At 35.0% G+C, this 17419-nt stretch overlaps 1 protein-coding gene across 1 annotated transcript in view; it reads right to left on the bottom strand.

Moving 5' to 3' along the window:
• FTO (fat mass and obesity associated) overlaps positions 1-10405 on the bottom strand; it is a gene marked incomplete at both ends in the record, with an annotated part of 35069 nt that extends 24664 nt beyond the window's left edge. The window contains 2 exons of the mRNA XM_009575604.1: positions 4181-4838; positions 10328-10405. Of these exons, the coding sequence (XP_009573899.1) occupies positions 4181-4838; positions 10328-10405 (736 nt within the window). The remainder of the gene's footprint in view (positions 1-4180; positions 4839-10327) is intronic.
• Positions 10406-17419: the final 7014 nt, after the last annotated feature.

The following is a 17419-nucleotide window of genomic DNA, read 5'->3' as shown; positions in this document are numbered from 1 at the left end:
AAACATAGTTTGTGGGAAATCCAGGTAAGAGAAAGATGGACACTTCCAGTGACTACATTATTTTCCATCTCCTTTAAGTTGGTAACTGAAACAAAGTCTCTACTTCAAAGAACATCTTTAGAACCAAGTAGTGCTCTGCTAAGCAATAAAACTTCCTACAAAACTTACAAAGACCTGAGGGAAAACTGTTCATTAGGAAATTTTCATGGATAAAATCCAATTTCGGAAAATGCCCTTATTTCACCAGTATTTGGTTTGCAATTCGCTTTTATAAATAGAGCAGGAAATAAAAATGAGTTATTAGCTTACTGTATTAAAATCCTGAACAAGTTTTTACCTTAATGCTCTCATGTGATAGGATATTTGTAAGCTAATGTGTTATTAAAAATCCCAAATTGGTAAAAATTTGGAATTCTTGTTCCATGGTAAATTCTGAAAGGTAAATTAATTCTGAATAGTGTTAGTCACAGTATAATTGAACACACATTCTGTCACATATTCGGTTCTGCATATGCACCATGACGACTCATGCACTTTCATGCAGTATACACATCAAAATGAAACTTCCCAAATTTTTGTAAGAGTCTATTCTTATTACTTGATAACCTACTTTTAACCTAGTGTAATGTAATGCATTTTATTTTAATGTAAATAAAAGCAAATACTATTCAGATGAGCATTAAGCAAAACATCTATCTTATTTTGTCATTAGAAATGTACCTCATTTGAATTTGCTTTGAAACAGTTTGACACGGGAAACAAGAAAATAAACAGTGATACTAATTAGAATATCAGCTTGTTCCAATATCTTTATGTTGGCTCTCAAATTTCTTTTCTGGCATATTAAAAACTGCTTCTACTCCAATTAATACTGATCAAAGTTTCAAACATTAAATTTTCATTATGGCATCAAACACTGAACAAGTGAACAACAAAATAAAGTTGTTTCAATTACAGCAGCATCTGTTTTAATAGTATTTAATCAAATAACTAGGTACCAAACAAATAATGATATAAAAATGCAAATTAAAGTAAAAAGAAAACCATATAACCTGAGCTGTGCATCTCTAAACAGTCTGACAAACAGCTGCCATAATGCAGTTAAGATTGCTTGACTCCTAGGGCTCCTGCTATTCAAAATCTGAAAACCTGGGGATTCTGCATATGTGGCAGGATAGACTGATACTAGCCATGAAGCTTGGGAAGCCCTAGCTTCCCCATGCTACGGGGCTGCCACAGATCCTCAGTGATTGGAGTACCACAGAGACCAGTGAGAATTTGAGCAATAGAGAGCTCACAAAAAAATGTGCAAGACCTAGCAGAAAAGAGAATCAAACTAGTGTTAACAAAAATCAACATGCTTAATTTATGTTTGAATTTCCCACAGAATCAGTGTTTTCTCCCAGAAAATTACTAATCCATCTCATCGATGTCTTCTAAGGAAAAATTGTTCCATCAAAAAATTTCTGACCACCTCTACCCTTTTTATTATGTATTCTATAATGATTCTGTGATAGTCTTTATACACTACAGTGAGAATTCAATGCCAACTCAATACTAAATGAATTAATGGAGTAAGTACTAATAAAAGATATTGGTGTAAAAAGCAAATATATTCATGGAAAATGGGAAGAGGAGTCAAGATACGATTCTACAAAGATTTAACAACAATCCTCAAAAAGATGTGGAGCTTCTTCACGCTTCCCAGTTACAGAGAGCTTGGTAAGAGATCTAGTAAATATTGACAGTCTTTATGAACTGCAGAAACCACCAACACATTGAAGTGATATGGAACCGGAAAGAATAATATTATAAGCACTGATAAGTTTATAACCACCAGCATTTGAAAGCTATAAAGAGGAAATCAGAAGAGCAAAAAGACAATCTATTTATTTCTCTAAAATCAAGTAGACTAATTACTCCTCTTGGATGCGCTGGGTAGAAAATTTCAACACACACAAGTATTTACTGTCACTTTAATTACAATGCCATATTCATAAACTATAAACAGGTTCCATTTCCTCCAATTTATGAGTAAGTGGGCCAACTATAAAAAAGGCTTCACTTTAGGGATATACAACAACAACCACAACCTGAACACAGACAGATGCGAGTGAACTGTTTTCACATAAAGGTATACTACAGGACATTTCCTCATGATGCTCAAGAGCCATGCTAGGCACCTTAAATTTCCTCTAAAGTTCATGAAACCAACTTGAGCCATGCTCAAGAGTTACCAAGTGGAATTCAACCTTGTTCAGATTTAGATCTGACTGCATAAATAATTTTCTTCCCAAAAAAGTGTCTTTTACACTATCTCCAGCTACACTGAGGTTTTAATATCACCACCTCCTGCCAAGTGACTCCCCCCCACCCCAATATAATCAAAAACTTTTGGAATCATTGCAAAAATACAAAAATTTTATGTAAATTTTTTTTAATGTAAATTATAATGATAAATTTATTCACTGGAAAGCTCTTAGCTTTTTTAAGCTTTCATGTCTATTTTTAAATCCTTCAGGAAAAAATAGAATCTTTTAAGTGTATTTATGAAAAAATCTTGTATGTGGCAAAAACATTAATTACATATAGATATCAAAATAACTTTTGGTCTAAATATATAAAATATTTCTTTCTACCCTCATCAATCAAATCTTGTATAGAATTTGCAGTGGTTTTAAAACAGCATAATTTTTACCTAACTTGCTGAACCTGAAGAAACAAAATCAAGGGACGAGTTATGAATAAACATAGCAGCTTTCTTTTTTGTTAATTTATAGCTCTCTGAACTTAAAGGGACTCATTTTTTCCCCTCCACAAGGAAGTTTTATGTTAAGTAAAAAGTTTTTAAGCATATTACAAGAAATCCTCACACATGCTATTAGCACAAGTTCATGCTTATGCTTCTTTAAATATTTTTTCAGTTATGAAGTTATCTACAGTACTACTGGGAAAAAAAATACATTTACTGGACATAAAATATCAACATCTTTGGCAAATAAGACAGAAAAAAGTTCATGAACAAAATGACACTTCTACTGGTCAGGGAATCTTTTCTATTCAGTTTGCTAAGCCAGCTGATGTTTTATGTCCAGGAAAATGTAAATATGACTATTTCAGCTGAATGTTAAATAACAAAGTGACCCATAGTTTCAAAACTAATAACAAAACTAATAAGAGAATGCACATGAAAGTATAAGCTATTATTTTTACGTCATGGTCTTAAGCCAAAACCTATCTAGTCAACGTGAATTTTTCCCATGTTTTGAAGCAAACATCAAAGGATTTTTGGAAGGACCAAAAATCAGTTGTGAATTATGAAACATAAGGGAGCATTTGCAAATTCAAATCAAGTGTCTAAATTCTAATCTTATGTTTGCAAAACTGGAAGCCATTAAAAAAAACCTCCAAGGCTTTGTTCAAAAATTGTTAGGAAAAAAATAAACAAAAATCTTCATGTCTGTCTTTAAATAAAGACAAAGATGGGAAAGGTACTTTAAACTAAAAATGAAATTATTTAATGACTCTTCAACTACAGATGGTTCTTAAATCACTAAGAGCCTGCAAAGCCTGTCAGACAACAGGTCTTTTAATGGAAAACTTCCACCCTTCCCAATTATAGAAACATTGGCAAGTCCTCCGCAAAACGTGCATTAGCACTACAGCATGCCTAGACAAAATGTATATACTTCCAAATAAATACAGTAATACTTATACAAAACCAACCCAAAATGATCTTCCCAAAGAAAGAAGAGCAGTAAAATCAGCATAAAGCAGAAGCAAGTCTGTATACGATAATAACACAATAAAGACTGATCTCAACTACAATGAAACATTTTACAGAATAGAAAATATGCACATGTGCTAACCTGAAATATGTATTTGATAGATTTTGATCTCCTGGCTCTTAGTCAGGAAGTTAATTATACCAATTTTTAAATCTACTTACAGAACAACTGATAAGCCAGCTGCAGTAAACACAGGTATATTTTGTACAGGTTTTAGTAGAAATAAAGATAGGGCTTAAATACAAAAAGTACCACAACGTATTCAGAAGCACGTGACAAATCTAGACTAGCATGCAGGTGTGCTTATGTACATACACACAAGAAAACATAAAAGAGCTTCAGGGATTTAAGATACTTATATCACTAGTCAACTCATACCTCCCATTACTCACCTTCACAGCTGTAGCTGTACACAGCAACCGTTGACCTTTCGACCAGATTCTCGTCATGGTGCCAGCTCACTGCCATGTTCCCCATTCCAAAATAAGGTTCTTGTTTCAAGTACAGCATTTGTAGTGGATCCATGTAATTTAATAAAGTCAAGTTATAAGATGTTCTGTTCTTTAGACTTATGTAGTCATCCTCTGGTACACAACAACTGCTTTGATCTTTTGAAACAGACCCTTTCTCCGTAAGAGAAGTAGCAAAATTTTGCTCCCTATCTATTACAGTAGTATCTTTAATTTCTTTCTCAAACAAATTTTGTCCTTGTAATGCCTTGACTGCTTCAATATGCAAGTAGTCATTAAGTCTGAATAATGCTTTACAAGCATCATGTATTTGAGGACTGCAATATTTTATATCATAACCTTCAGTAGGCCAAGGAACTGTAAATAATCTTGTGTTCAAGTACTTGTAAGTGCATCCTGGGTTTCCAATTAATATACGAGACACTGGGGTAACAAAATCTTTTCCTTTGATCCTTACAAGATCTTGAAAGAAACAATCGTGTTTTCGCAAGGTCAGAAAGCCTTCTTGTACCATTTGATGGAGCTCTTCAGGAACTGTATCAGATTTTCTGAAAATCAGCTTGGAATATTTGGTCTTCCACTAAAGGAGGGGGAAAAAAAAAAAACCAAAACCATAATAAAACCAGCAGAACAACTATTCTTTTTTCAGGAACCAAAGTATTTCATATATTCAAGAACAAACAAGACTAAGTTGACAAGTTATCAAGCATGAATCTAGAATGTGGTGAAGAAATAGATGCCAGTATTTGTTACTCTATTTTCATATTCCAATACATCGCATAAACAGTGGATATGTACCAGTGGCCTGTAACCAGAGAGTATCACCAGGGCAAATCTCTAAATACATAAATACATCTGAGGATTCTGTCAGAAATCAATAGAACATATAAGCTCCCCTGATGAATCTGTAGATAATGCTACCTTTAAGTATACAAACAATGGAATATTAAGCAGTAATAAGCGACTCCTCTTTTTGCAATGGTTGCAAAGACTGTCCTGTCTCATTCTGATGTACAGAATTCTAGAGGGCTACATGATAAACTGAAATAGTTTTATATAACAACAAGTTTTAGGGCAAAAAATAACAAAATGAAAATGTAAATTTTGAAAAAAGGCCAACATTCTGCTGCACTGCACTTCTATCTTCAAAACAGTCCTTGACATACTGGTCCTTTCTATTTTCACATTCCTTAATGCATGCCAATTAGCTCTCCTATTTTATATAAAAGTTCCCCTTTAGCTAAAAAAATATTTTCCAAACTTATTTTCCTGCCCATCTCCCCACCACACCAGCTCTAGTATCAGCTGGAGTTCAGAATCCAGCAGTTTGTGGAGGCAACAACTCCCAGCAAGGTATGACACTGCTAATCAGCAGTATCTTGCTTCGCATGCAAAATACTGCTTCCCATTCCAGAAAGGCTTGGATAATTTTATTTTGTTAATCCGGTTTTCTAAGGAAGTGAGTATCACGTAATCACGCTTTTTATTGGTTGCCTGTAAATCTGCTTTAACTACTGCTGAGACTGTTTGGCAAACTGGACAAAGGCTAGAGAATAAGTTTTTAAACAGACTAAGTTCCTATGTATTTCATTAAAATTAATAGATAAGTAAAAGAAACAGATGCAAAGTAGTGCCCTTAGTAAGGGAAAGGCTGTAATGTGAGCCTACCAAGTGTCAATTAGCATATGTGAAGCTCTGAACGACTCACTACACCTATTTCCTTTTGTCCAGAAGTTAGTCACTAGTCTCTGGAAAAGGTAGATACTGATGGTGTTGTGGGGAAAAAAATTAAGGTAAACTGAAATCAGAAGGCATCAGGCAATGGGGCAAGAGCACGTGGATGCACAAAACTGATCTATCAAAACTTTTACTAACATAACAGCTTATGTTCAAAGTACTTTTAAAACACAAATAAAAGCCACCAGCACAAAAGCATCACACTGACCTACAATCCATCTGTGAGCTCCTTCTGGTACAACTCAAAACCACTTTACTAGTACTATCTACTTCCAAGTCAGACTTCAGATTTGAACCTGCCTTTCAGGAAATTAATTTTAAAATCCAGAAAAGGTGCCTTTAAAAAATACAAACCAGGCAGTAAGTCAGTATGCACATTTTCTACTGCATGAAAACAGTTAGACTTTTGCATCATGACACGTTGTTATCCTACAACACTGAAGCGGTGGCTTTATAGGATCATTTGTTTCTACTAAAAAGTGGAATATGAAAGGAAGTCTATTTTAAAAATAATGATTACAGATAACAAATCATAGTTTATCTATAAACATTGCCACCATTTCCTGTGAATTTTTTATGGTGAAGCTAACTCCCTTTCTTTACACGTTCTTATGGTTTCCACAAACTAGCTTCCTAGAGAGAGGAAAAAAACCCATAACAGTATCTACAGATAATAATAATTTCTGACAATTGCATTTACGTGCTATACTTTAAATACGAAAGCTTGAAAAGAGTTCCAGATATCTATTTGAAGGTCCCTCCACAATCCCCAGCACAGAACACTGATCCACCTTTCATTAAAAGAACCGAATATAAACTTGATAAACGCAATTTGCCTGAGCTTGCCAAAAGCCTGAAACGATTCCTTTAGAGGTCCTGAACTGCCCCCTTTGTTTCAATCAGTGCTTTGTATCTGTAGCCTTTGAACAGTACGGTGAAAAAATCCTTATAAAGAATAACTACTGAAATCAGTAACAGCAAATTTTAAGGATTTACAGCTACAGGCTACAGTCAGATGTGTGGGTATAGGTTGATGGGAATCGTAAGTATTCTTTCACAATCATACTTAATAATGACAGAACATTCTATGTTGTGACATATAAAGATCATTACTGCACGATTTGTTTCATTATGCAAATGATATGTATAAAAGAAAGAGCACTCACAGTTCTATAGCTGTATCCCAGTATTTCTTTAAATCATTCTGTATATTGGACATACTCAGGTCAGATTAACCAATTACCACATTACATATGCTGTTATGGCATATTTAAAAAGTCATTATTACTAGATATTTTTAAACCATTTAATAAACTGAATTTTTGACATGAATCGCACACATGAAATTCCAAACAATTATTACAAACAGAAGAAGGGAAATAACAATATGATGTAAAGCAACTAAATGCCTGAAAACATGCACTAGAAAGGAAGCACACAGATTTTACAAAGGTGAAAACATTGTATTCCCCTCCTGAACTGCAGAGGTAATGTCTTCCACATTTTATTGCCAGCCAAGTCAGCGGCATGTTACATTTGGATTATGTTTTAAGATTACATGCTTAAAAACTATTTTATCATTAAGTTTTACATGGTATACTTAGGATTCTACCTTAAAAAAACCCCACACCGATATCTCGGAAGAAATCAGGAAGTGGAAACATATTTCCAACACATCACATGAAAAGAGTTTGGTCTTCTTTAAATCTCCAACCAGTCACTGTGCTATGTCCTACATAAGGAAAGCATTAAGGGATCAGAACACAGGGTGAATGCTGGGTTCACACTGGACACCTTGTTGTTTTGGGGGGATGGGGAAGGGGGAGTAATCATGTACTCTGTGTTGTAACTCTGACAGCAAGTATTAAAGGTCAATTCACAGTTCACTCTGAAAGAAGTAGGTACGTTACTGGCAACTACAGGAGAAAAAAAAGCACATTTGATGCTCAATTCTTCATATTAATATTACACACATGATTTTAAATATACACATGCTTTCACTTCTAATGGTGGTACCCAACACACAGAATCACCCTACAGGATGACTCAAGTGATAGAATAAAGTTAGAAATCAGCAATAAGGACCCTTGATAAGCAAACAGCCACTTAAATCATGAAATGATCATTTGTACTTCAGATATTTGTGAATTGCCTTGTTAACAGACTTTTTCTTGTTCATAACTGGCTTTAAACATTACCTTGTTTCAGCCTGTGGTTTGGAGCCCATTTCTAAAATCCTTCATCAGGCAAGATGCTTTGAAAGAGGATGTCAGTGAAGTTTTGCTTGTGATGGAATTTCTTAGTTTTGTTCAGACTGTACATTTCCATACCTGGCAGGATACTGTATTTTTTTACTTGCATCCTACCTAACCTTTCCAACACATTCACGGAATACCACTTTATAAGGGGTGGACCCTTAAAGGAGTAAGGTAGGTCTTTCCAGGAAAGACAGACTTTAAAACTAAACTGTGTATGATATTTTATTTTGCCAGTTTGTTGTCTTCAAGCTCTCACCCATCTTTTCCTCTCCATCTGTAGTACATTTAAGCATCATGGAACTTGTAATATCTACAGCTGTCCTTAAAGTAACATTTCATAACCACCATAAGAATTTAAAAGGCGCTTGTGATGCTTATGATTACCACATATACTCAAAAATACCTAGCATGCACATAAACCCTACACAAAAAGTATAATTCTATATGATGCAAAAAGAATGTATCGAAACACTATTAAGGCTTGAAGGTCTGATTTCACTGCTTATCTTGTTCCCATTGTCTTCTACATTTATGGGTTACTGATACTGAGCAAATGAGATGCCACTTGGGCAACCTTGGCTCCATCTCCTCTTTTCACATCAGCTCCATGAGACTGTGGATTTAAAAAGATGGAAAAAAGAAAGAGATGCTGGGCATGGCAGCAACAGATATAAAAGAAGAGAACAAACAGGAGGGGATGTAACAGAACTAGGAAGGAGAAAACAGTAAGCTGCCCAAGTCTCAAAACGGGGAAGAGCTTCTTCTGGAACATTAGTTTAAGACTGAAAAGAACATGTTTGGTGTTGGTTTATTTGTAAACAACAACAACAAAAAAAATCATTCTGTTAAGCTCTTCTACACTTTTCCAGCTCTTCTACACTTTTCCTTGCCCTTACCCACAAAAGTGCTTTTATGGTGAACAGCAAGTTATGTGTTTTCATATTATTACCCTTACAGCTGTTAAAGATCCCAATCAAGAGCTTACTTCCACTATGTTCAGCACTGTAAGGATACAGAGAAAACCATGCTTTCCCTAAGCATTCTCCAACCCAAATGAATGAGAAAGGTGAGGGAAGTATACAGATTGCTCAGTATCACGATTGCAACCCCATGGCAAAACTGGAGTTTGACCTCATGCTTCTGAGTCACAGTCCAGTACCTGACCCTTAAATACGTCTTTCCTTTGCTATAGTGTGGTGTATGCTAAACTTTTCATGGCCTTGGAATCCTGCAAAAGAGAAATTCATCCTTGCAAGGGAAGAGTCAGACCTATTTTTATGCTACCATATACATCTTTGAGCCATATGTCAATACAAGGTGACATGCCTGTAATGTAAGCACGCTTGCTGTAGCTGTTCAAACTATGAGATTCTTTCTTATGCTTTTCATCTTACCGTGTTCCGATTTGATCTGATTGAACCTACAATTCTTGCCATATGTTTTGTAGCTGACCTAGAAAGATCCAAGATAGATGCAGAATATTCTATTAATTTCATGATACTCTTCCATACACTCATTTGGTTTACTACTTATGTGGCTACTGGGCCTGTTTTTACTTTTATTTCGTTTCATTTGAGGCATGCATTCCAGTTTCCACAGTTCGTTTTGTAAGCAAAGTCTTAAGGATTACTTATTGTTTGAAAGTAGAATTAAGCCAAAAAATTTCTATGTTAATATTTTCCCTATTTTGTCAAACCTGAGCTATAAAGAATAGATCTCTTCACAACTCAGAAAAAAAAAGCAAAAAACAAAAAACCTTAAAAGAATGGTGACATGTATTTTATTTTAACAAAGCAAAAGAAAGTGTGATTCATTGTTACATGTGTTACCTGGTACTCAGGTACTGATACTCAGGGAAAAATCCTAAAAATAAATAAAGTTCACAAAGTTTTCATTATTGAATATCCCAATTCTAGAGGTCTTCTTTTGTACCACCTGAAAGTACATTATCAGCCCTCAGGATACCTTTTTCATATCAGATTTCACAGTGTCTCTTTGAAGAAAGATTTATTTGTTGTTCAGTGCAAACAGCCATTTTGGTTTAAAGCAAGCACAGTTAAAAGAAATACATTACCAATTGATGGAAATCAGCATCGGCTGGTGTCACATATGGAAGTCTATTCTCACCAAGTTCTTCAAGAAGCTTTTTTTTCTGTTTTGGAGAAGTAAAATTGAAACAGAAAATTAGACTAAAAACCAAGATAAAACCAGCCAAGTATAAAATTAGTTGTATTAAAAAGACACAAACATGTGCAATTATTTCTCTTACTACCTTCAATTCTGGAAAATCAAATAAGGAAAAATGGATGTAGAAAGTCAGTGGAGCTTTTCCACTTACAAAGCAGTAATTCAGGTTAGGTAGTTTCAAAGCACGGGAGTATTTTTCCTCCTAAATTCTTTTTTAGATAATCAGTCCTTATTACACTGATGAAAATCCATTTTGGTCTAATGTTCTTCAGAACTATGCCTACTTTGTACCTTGATACTAATTTCTTGTTTCTTTTTATTTTCTACTTCAATTTGTGGATCCAATGGGTACAAAGCTCATATTCCATTAAATGGCTCAACAATATACTTTATTATAATAAACAATGAGCCTCAATGTTGGGCATATTCTGAAATGTTTCCTGAAATGGGTGTATGAAGGAAAAAGAAAACATCATTTACTGGACACCAAAGCCCCTACACAACCTGACAATATTTAAAATTCCATACTCAAGACCTGCCTTCCCAGCAGACAGCCACAAATCTGGTTTGATGTTGGAAGTGCACTAAGAAGCTGCTGACTGTGAAGAGCAGGTTTTCTCTGTCCCCCTTGTTCTTTTAACTTCCTTTTTACTTCTGTTTTAGACTAAGAGCATCTCCACCAATGTTTAGTCAACACAACCATTAAGAAAATGTCAAGATAAAAGCCTGATTTTCCCCAAACTGCATTTTGCAGGTTTTTATTAATAAAAATAGAATTTTTGTATGCATTATACAATTAATTGTGCAGCTAAAGATTTAGAAAGTGCAAGAGAAGCTTGAAACATGCCATCAGATTTTTGGAATCAAACAATCCCAATCCATGACAAGTCCATCCGCATTTATCTACCAACAGTCTAATACAACACTAACTTAACATAAGTACAGATTAAAAACAGTGTAGAAGTTGTTACAGTAGAAGTATTGGCCTAGAAAATTAATACACTGTTTCCTTTATTTCTTCTTTCTTGTGGCTTGCAAGGATAGTTTCTTTACAAACAAGATTTTTGTTTCTTTACAAACAAATATTTACTAATAAAAATGCAACTCAAAGATCACAAAACTATATGTGCCATGCTGCTTGAATATTCCAGATAACAGGAACCAAATTCTCATTTTTATTGCAATATTTTCAACTACATAAACACTATCACAAGAAATAATTGAAGTTGCAGCTCGCTCAATACTTTTATGTCGTAAGAGCAAGACAAGATAAAATGGAATACAGTTTTTAAAAGAATAGGGTATACTAGAAAGGAAAACATAGAGTAATTTAAAAAAGGGTATCACTAACACTTCCGTAAAACCAAGTTATATGGGAACAACTACGTATTTCATCACCTAGATGTCACTGCAAATTGATATTTCATAGACAAGAGAATTCATTGTTAAAAAAACATTTTTTTTTCTTGTAAATTCCGCTTTTCATAATCTTTCGGGGTTGCATAAACAGGTCAAAACAAATCTTCCCTATTCTGGCAATCCTATTTAAAAAATGAACAAAGAAATATTACCTGTAGTAACTCCTGGCTTATAGCAAACACATAAACAAGGACAGCTGAACTATAAAGAGTGTTACTGTGTATTTTATTCTGTGACAGTGAATTTCATTTATTCAGATTTAAGCATGAAAGAAGATGACGGAGGCTTAAAATCATGAGGAAGTCTAGAAGATTTTAAGGTTTATAGCTAACAGATCAGTCAAACTAAAATAAGAGCAGGTAGCTCTCACTTACTTATCTCCACACTCACAGTCTGCTGCTCACCGACTCTTTTAGACTGAGAAGAGCAGCACTGACATCTATGAACTAGCAATGTAATTTCTCCAGGTCTCTAGTTTTCTTTGGGGACAGGTTGTTGGTATGTTGACATTGAAGTCATTGGTGAAACCGAGCATAATGTAACTTCAGATTAAGTTCGCAAAAATGACATGCTAATTTGCTGCATATTCTAAAACAATAACACTCCTCTATTACAAAAAGCTTGCTACAATTTTATTACATGAAATTACTGAAAACATTAGATTGTCTTTGTTATCTGTAAGATAAACCATATTAAACTGCAGAAAAAAAAAAAGATTTCAACATGGACTCACATCTGTGGGGGAAAAAAAAAAAAAAAGAGGTGGGAAGAAGAGAGATTCTGACAATTTCTTTGTCAAGTACCAGCCTCTTGGCAAAAAGCACACAACATTAAAATGCACTCTTGTGTATAGGTAGTACTAGTTCACATTTGATTGTCAGATCTGGCTAAGTGCCGCTCTTCAGCTTGATGTACAGACTAATACACACAGCCGGGTGGTATAACACGCTGCTCATCTCTTATGCAAGAAACTGTCACACAGTTGTCAAAAACATCAAGCTACTCACAAATACCTCAAAAAAGTAGAAAAAGAGAAAAACCGAAGATCTGGCTCTACCAGATGGCTGATGTGTAAGTCTAAGCGCTGTTACATAAGCGTTGCTTATAGGCTCTTCCAACACATAAACCCCTAAATAAAATAAAATAAATTAAAAAAAAAAGCTTTTACTTGAAGGTATCAGGCATCTTAAAAAGCATTTTTCTAAATCTGATTTTTACATTTTAAAAAATTACTAACCGTGTAACAGTTATTCAGGTGCCAGTATTAGTTTCTCACACTTTAAAAACCAATGTGATTTTTATATATACATTAGAGATGCCAATACGTGAAAGACAATCTTATGTGCACCATTCCTATAATGTCATCAGGCACTGCGCACTGCTCAAGAAACCTTGTTAAGTGTTGTACTTGGGCCTTCAGAAAGGAGCAAATCTCTGCAAATACCCTTTATTGTAGGCTGCTGTGTTATGGATCTGACTCCGATAACTGGAATGAATACCAGAAGCACTGATGCACAATTTTAGAGTGTGCAATGAACTTCCTGCAGACATTAACAATCTCTGCTCATTTATTAGTTATAAACGGGTTTATTAATGAGATGGTTGGTTGTAAAATTCAGCAAGTGGAATAGTAATAATTGGAATCTCTCAATCACTACACATATCATTTATATATTTTTTTTTTCCTAAGTTTCTACATGGCAATATAAGTAATGCATTGTATGTTACAGAGCAGGAGAAGTAATAGAAACACAGCTAATATACATCAAAGTCACAGGCCAAAATGCAGTTATGTTACACACACATGGTTTGTTATTTTCAAATTAAGTGGTATAAGGGAAAGATGGGACTTAATGACATTTTCTGGCCAAGAAGCATGACAGTGTAAAAATTTTTGCAGCTGACATATTTCCCTGCAGGGTGTCAATATCATTCTCAAAAGGTTTCATTTCTCTCTTAATTGTAAGACAAAAGTTCAATATCTAGGCTATAAAGGCTTGTGAAGGCCTTAGTGTTTCAAACATAGAATTCCCACTTAGTTTCATCATCAAACAAGCCAGAAGACAACAGTCATTTTCCAATTTACAAATCATTGTATTGGCTGAAACAATGTATTATAGAAACTAGTTTTATTGAAATCACACTGAAGTATTATTGAAATTAGTTCTGACAACAAATATAAGGCGGCGATGTCACAATTTCTACCATGTAAAAACACTGAAAACATTAAGAAGCAGAAGTTTGGCTTTTTCCCCCAATACTTAGTATAAAACGCACTGAAGAATTTATTGAAGAAATTGCATTTGTTCACACAAGGAGACTTAAGTCAATGCAAGTGGTATTCACCTCTAAAAGATAACCTGTTTGCTGCCCTGCATTTCTCCTGAATTCAGGGAAAATGTCAGCTTCACTACACCAAGTAATCTCTCTGGACCTAGAGCAGCATCCCATACGGGTGTAAAAAGTCAGTCACACAAGTCCAAGACATGGACAGATACAACAGTGCCTATGAAACATTTAAGGATGTTAGTTTTTAGTTATACAAGAACTCACTCTGATAAGCAGTCAAAATATATACTTTATTCAAACTAGTAGTCTGCCAAAAACATGACCGTTACTCACTATTCCGGAAAAGCCCATCTCATTATTCCCTAACAAAGACTTTTTTTCAGGAAAGATGGTATTTTGAAACTTCTAACAGGCACGTTCCCAACATCTGAGGGGATGCAAGCAACGTTTTTTTTTAGCCATTGATTAATTACTTTCACCTTACAATCAGCATTATGCAGAAATGAAGCAAAAGATAAATCATGCTTTGGAAACGACACATGAAAGAAGACCATTGAAACAAAAACTGAATATCTCACTGTGGCATTTAACTTCCTATTTTAACAATTCCTAGATATTTATTATTTACAGATACTTCATATACACATCACACTAGGGAACAACCATTTTTAATACTCTGCAGATGGCTGAGAACTGGCTGGACTCTTCGATCTACCTTTCAGGCAAGCTGGTGTAAGCTGGTGCTTGCCTGACGCAGAGAAAACAGCACAACCAGCAAAATAATTCTACATACTCATATATTGCTCTTCCCTGCAAAATAATTGAGTTTTCTGATTCACTATCTGACTCATCTTACAGTGACCTGAAGTCCCACCTTGATTTCATGGGGTCAATGCTAGTTTTTTTTTTTATAAAGCAAAGATTGAAAGTGTTCATTTTTACTCCCCGCCACCCCTCGCAATCTTACAGGAAAGAGAGGTAAAAGCAAGCTGAACATTCTATCTAGGCTGAATTTTACCTATCGCAAGTCTAGATCTGACAAATAATCTTATTGGGGCTAAAGGAGGGAACAATATACTGCTAGAGGTGAGAGTGCAAAAGGAAGGCCTAGCAGCTTTGAAACATCATCTCCACTCACAGCCTACAAAAGCCCTTCTGCCTTAACTCCTTTCATTAGAAGTTCTTAAAACGTTGGCCAATTTTTTCATCCTAAAAAGTTTTGCTAACAGCCCACTGCAGTTTTTACACTTTTGAGAATACTGATTCGGGACCAGAACTAGTAAAACACTTAAGTTTTTTTTGTTTTCTATGCAATCCAATGTGTTTGCAGAAATTTCTGGTGCAGCTCCCAAAAAAAGGGCCTCTATTCAAAGCATAAGAAAATATCATCTCCAATACTGTTTTTCCCAATAGTCTTTTGTTTTCCAAAAGGTTATCAGGTTTAGCAAGGCACTCCAAGAATGCATACTGTCATGAAAGAAAGATCTGAATCACAAGTTCAGATGCAAACCTTTGGTTTTCCAAAAATTCCTCCTTTCTATTAGCTTTGTCCCTGCATAAGAATGTACATTAGGGCCTGGGTTTCTCTTTCATCCTTTTTTTTTTTTTTTAAATCAACTCTAATAAAACATGGATTTCTTTCAAGTCATGCATGAAGAAAAGGGCTAGTGCTCTGAAGTGAGAGCTCAATGACTTTATAAAGGAGGAAGATTAAATACTTCATATAGTAAAAATTTTGCAACACAATACTAAGACCCCACCTAGAAAAACGCCACCACCTTCCAGGAACTTACACAACCTTACCTTCTAACATTCTTTCACATGTTTTTAAAAAATAAAAAATTAAAAAAAACCCACAGCAAATTTGGGAGTTTTTTAAGGCAGGAATGTGATTTTGAAGTTGACATTTGTTTAAACTACAAGGCTTTCCAAGTGTTAGCTATTAAAACTTCATAGCAACCAAAATCATTCAAGTGGCTCACTAAAACAAGTTATGTCAGAAATGAACCTAGAGTAATAAAAAATACATTCGAAATTCACTATTACAGCTTTTATTTCTCCATTATCACATATATTAGATTTCAGAATTTTTTTTCTTCAAATTATTTCTGTAAACTCCACTCATTAAAAGATCTTAAGGGACTGGCCAATTTTACAGCACCGTTTACTCACATGAAAAAGTTATATTTCCAGGTTACCCTTCGTTACACTCAAGTCTTAGCAAAAGCCTTGCCTGTGCTACATTCTTTCTATAGTCCAGCCTGTCAAAAATACTGGCAGACATATGACCATATTGTACGTCGCATGCTACAGCTCCGCCCCCCCATAATACTATATGCCAAAAACATTTTCATATTAAGGATAAAAACTTGCATTATTATTATTCTATATAAACTCATACTAAAATTATCTATGATTCTCTAACAATATTTAATAGCCCATAAATCCATTTCCTAACTATACTACAATAAAGTATGCTAGATATTTAATATAACCATTGTGCATCTTGCTTTCCCACTGAACAAACCAGTCCAGTTACAGAAGTAGTAGGATGCAGTTCAAGTGATCTGGTCATGAAAAAATTACATAACAAACAATCTACTGTAATGCAGAGACCTCAGGTCTAACACCAGTATTTGTAACTGAGCAGCTGTCTAAAAGACTGTTTGATATTGTTTCCTGCAAAGGTACTGTTTGGCTTTGCTTACTAATTTCAACCTCTCTTACCCTTTCTCATAAATCAACAGGCCCAGATTTTGGTTCACACACACACGCAGACCAGTCATGCATATGCACAACATACTTGACTCATGTAACGGAACTAAGGGTTAATTTATGCATTGAAGCAGCTTAGCAATGTGTGAAAAATGTCTCTGCTACCAGTATTGCCTCTCTCCCCACCCTGACGTGTTACGGGCCCCTTAATTGTTGTTTTAACCTACAGGAACATTGTTCCTTTGGCCAGTGGCCGGTAATGGAACAGAACTGGCAATTTTCTTACCCAGCTGAGTGTCGATTTGTCACACATGGATTAGCACTTCAAGTAATCATACTAGAAGTTTGAAATTGTTCAAACTCAGCCACTTTTTGCTGACAAAATGCGCCTAAGCCTCCTCAGTATACCTGTCAATAAAATTCTACCATCACTGCAAGCATCTTGACACCATCATCCATTTCTTGTTCCCTCTGCTCTTCCAGCAGGTACCCGTTGGCAAACGGATCAGCTGTATTAGGTGAGAGGTACGAACGTTCAAACTTTGTTTGAAAATAA

Source organism: Fulmarus glacialis, unplaced genomic scaffold, assembly GCF_000690835.1.
Source record: "Fulmarus glacialis isolate BGI_N327 unplaced genomic scaffold, ASM69083v1 scaffold9034, whole genome shotgun sequence".
Taxonomy (NCBI): Eukaryota; Metazoa; Chordata; class Aves; order Procellariiformes; family Procellariidae; genus Fulmarus; species Fulmarus glacialis.
Note: the sequence above shows the minus strand (reverse complement) of the source record. Positions and strands in the feature narration are given on the sequence as shown.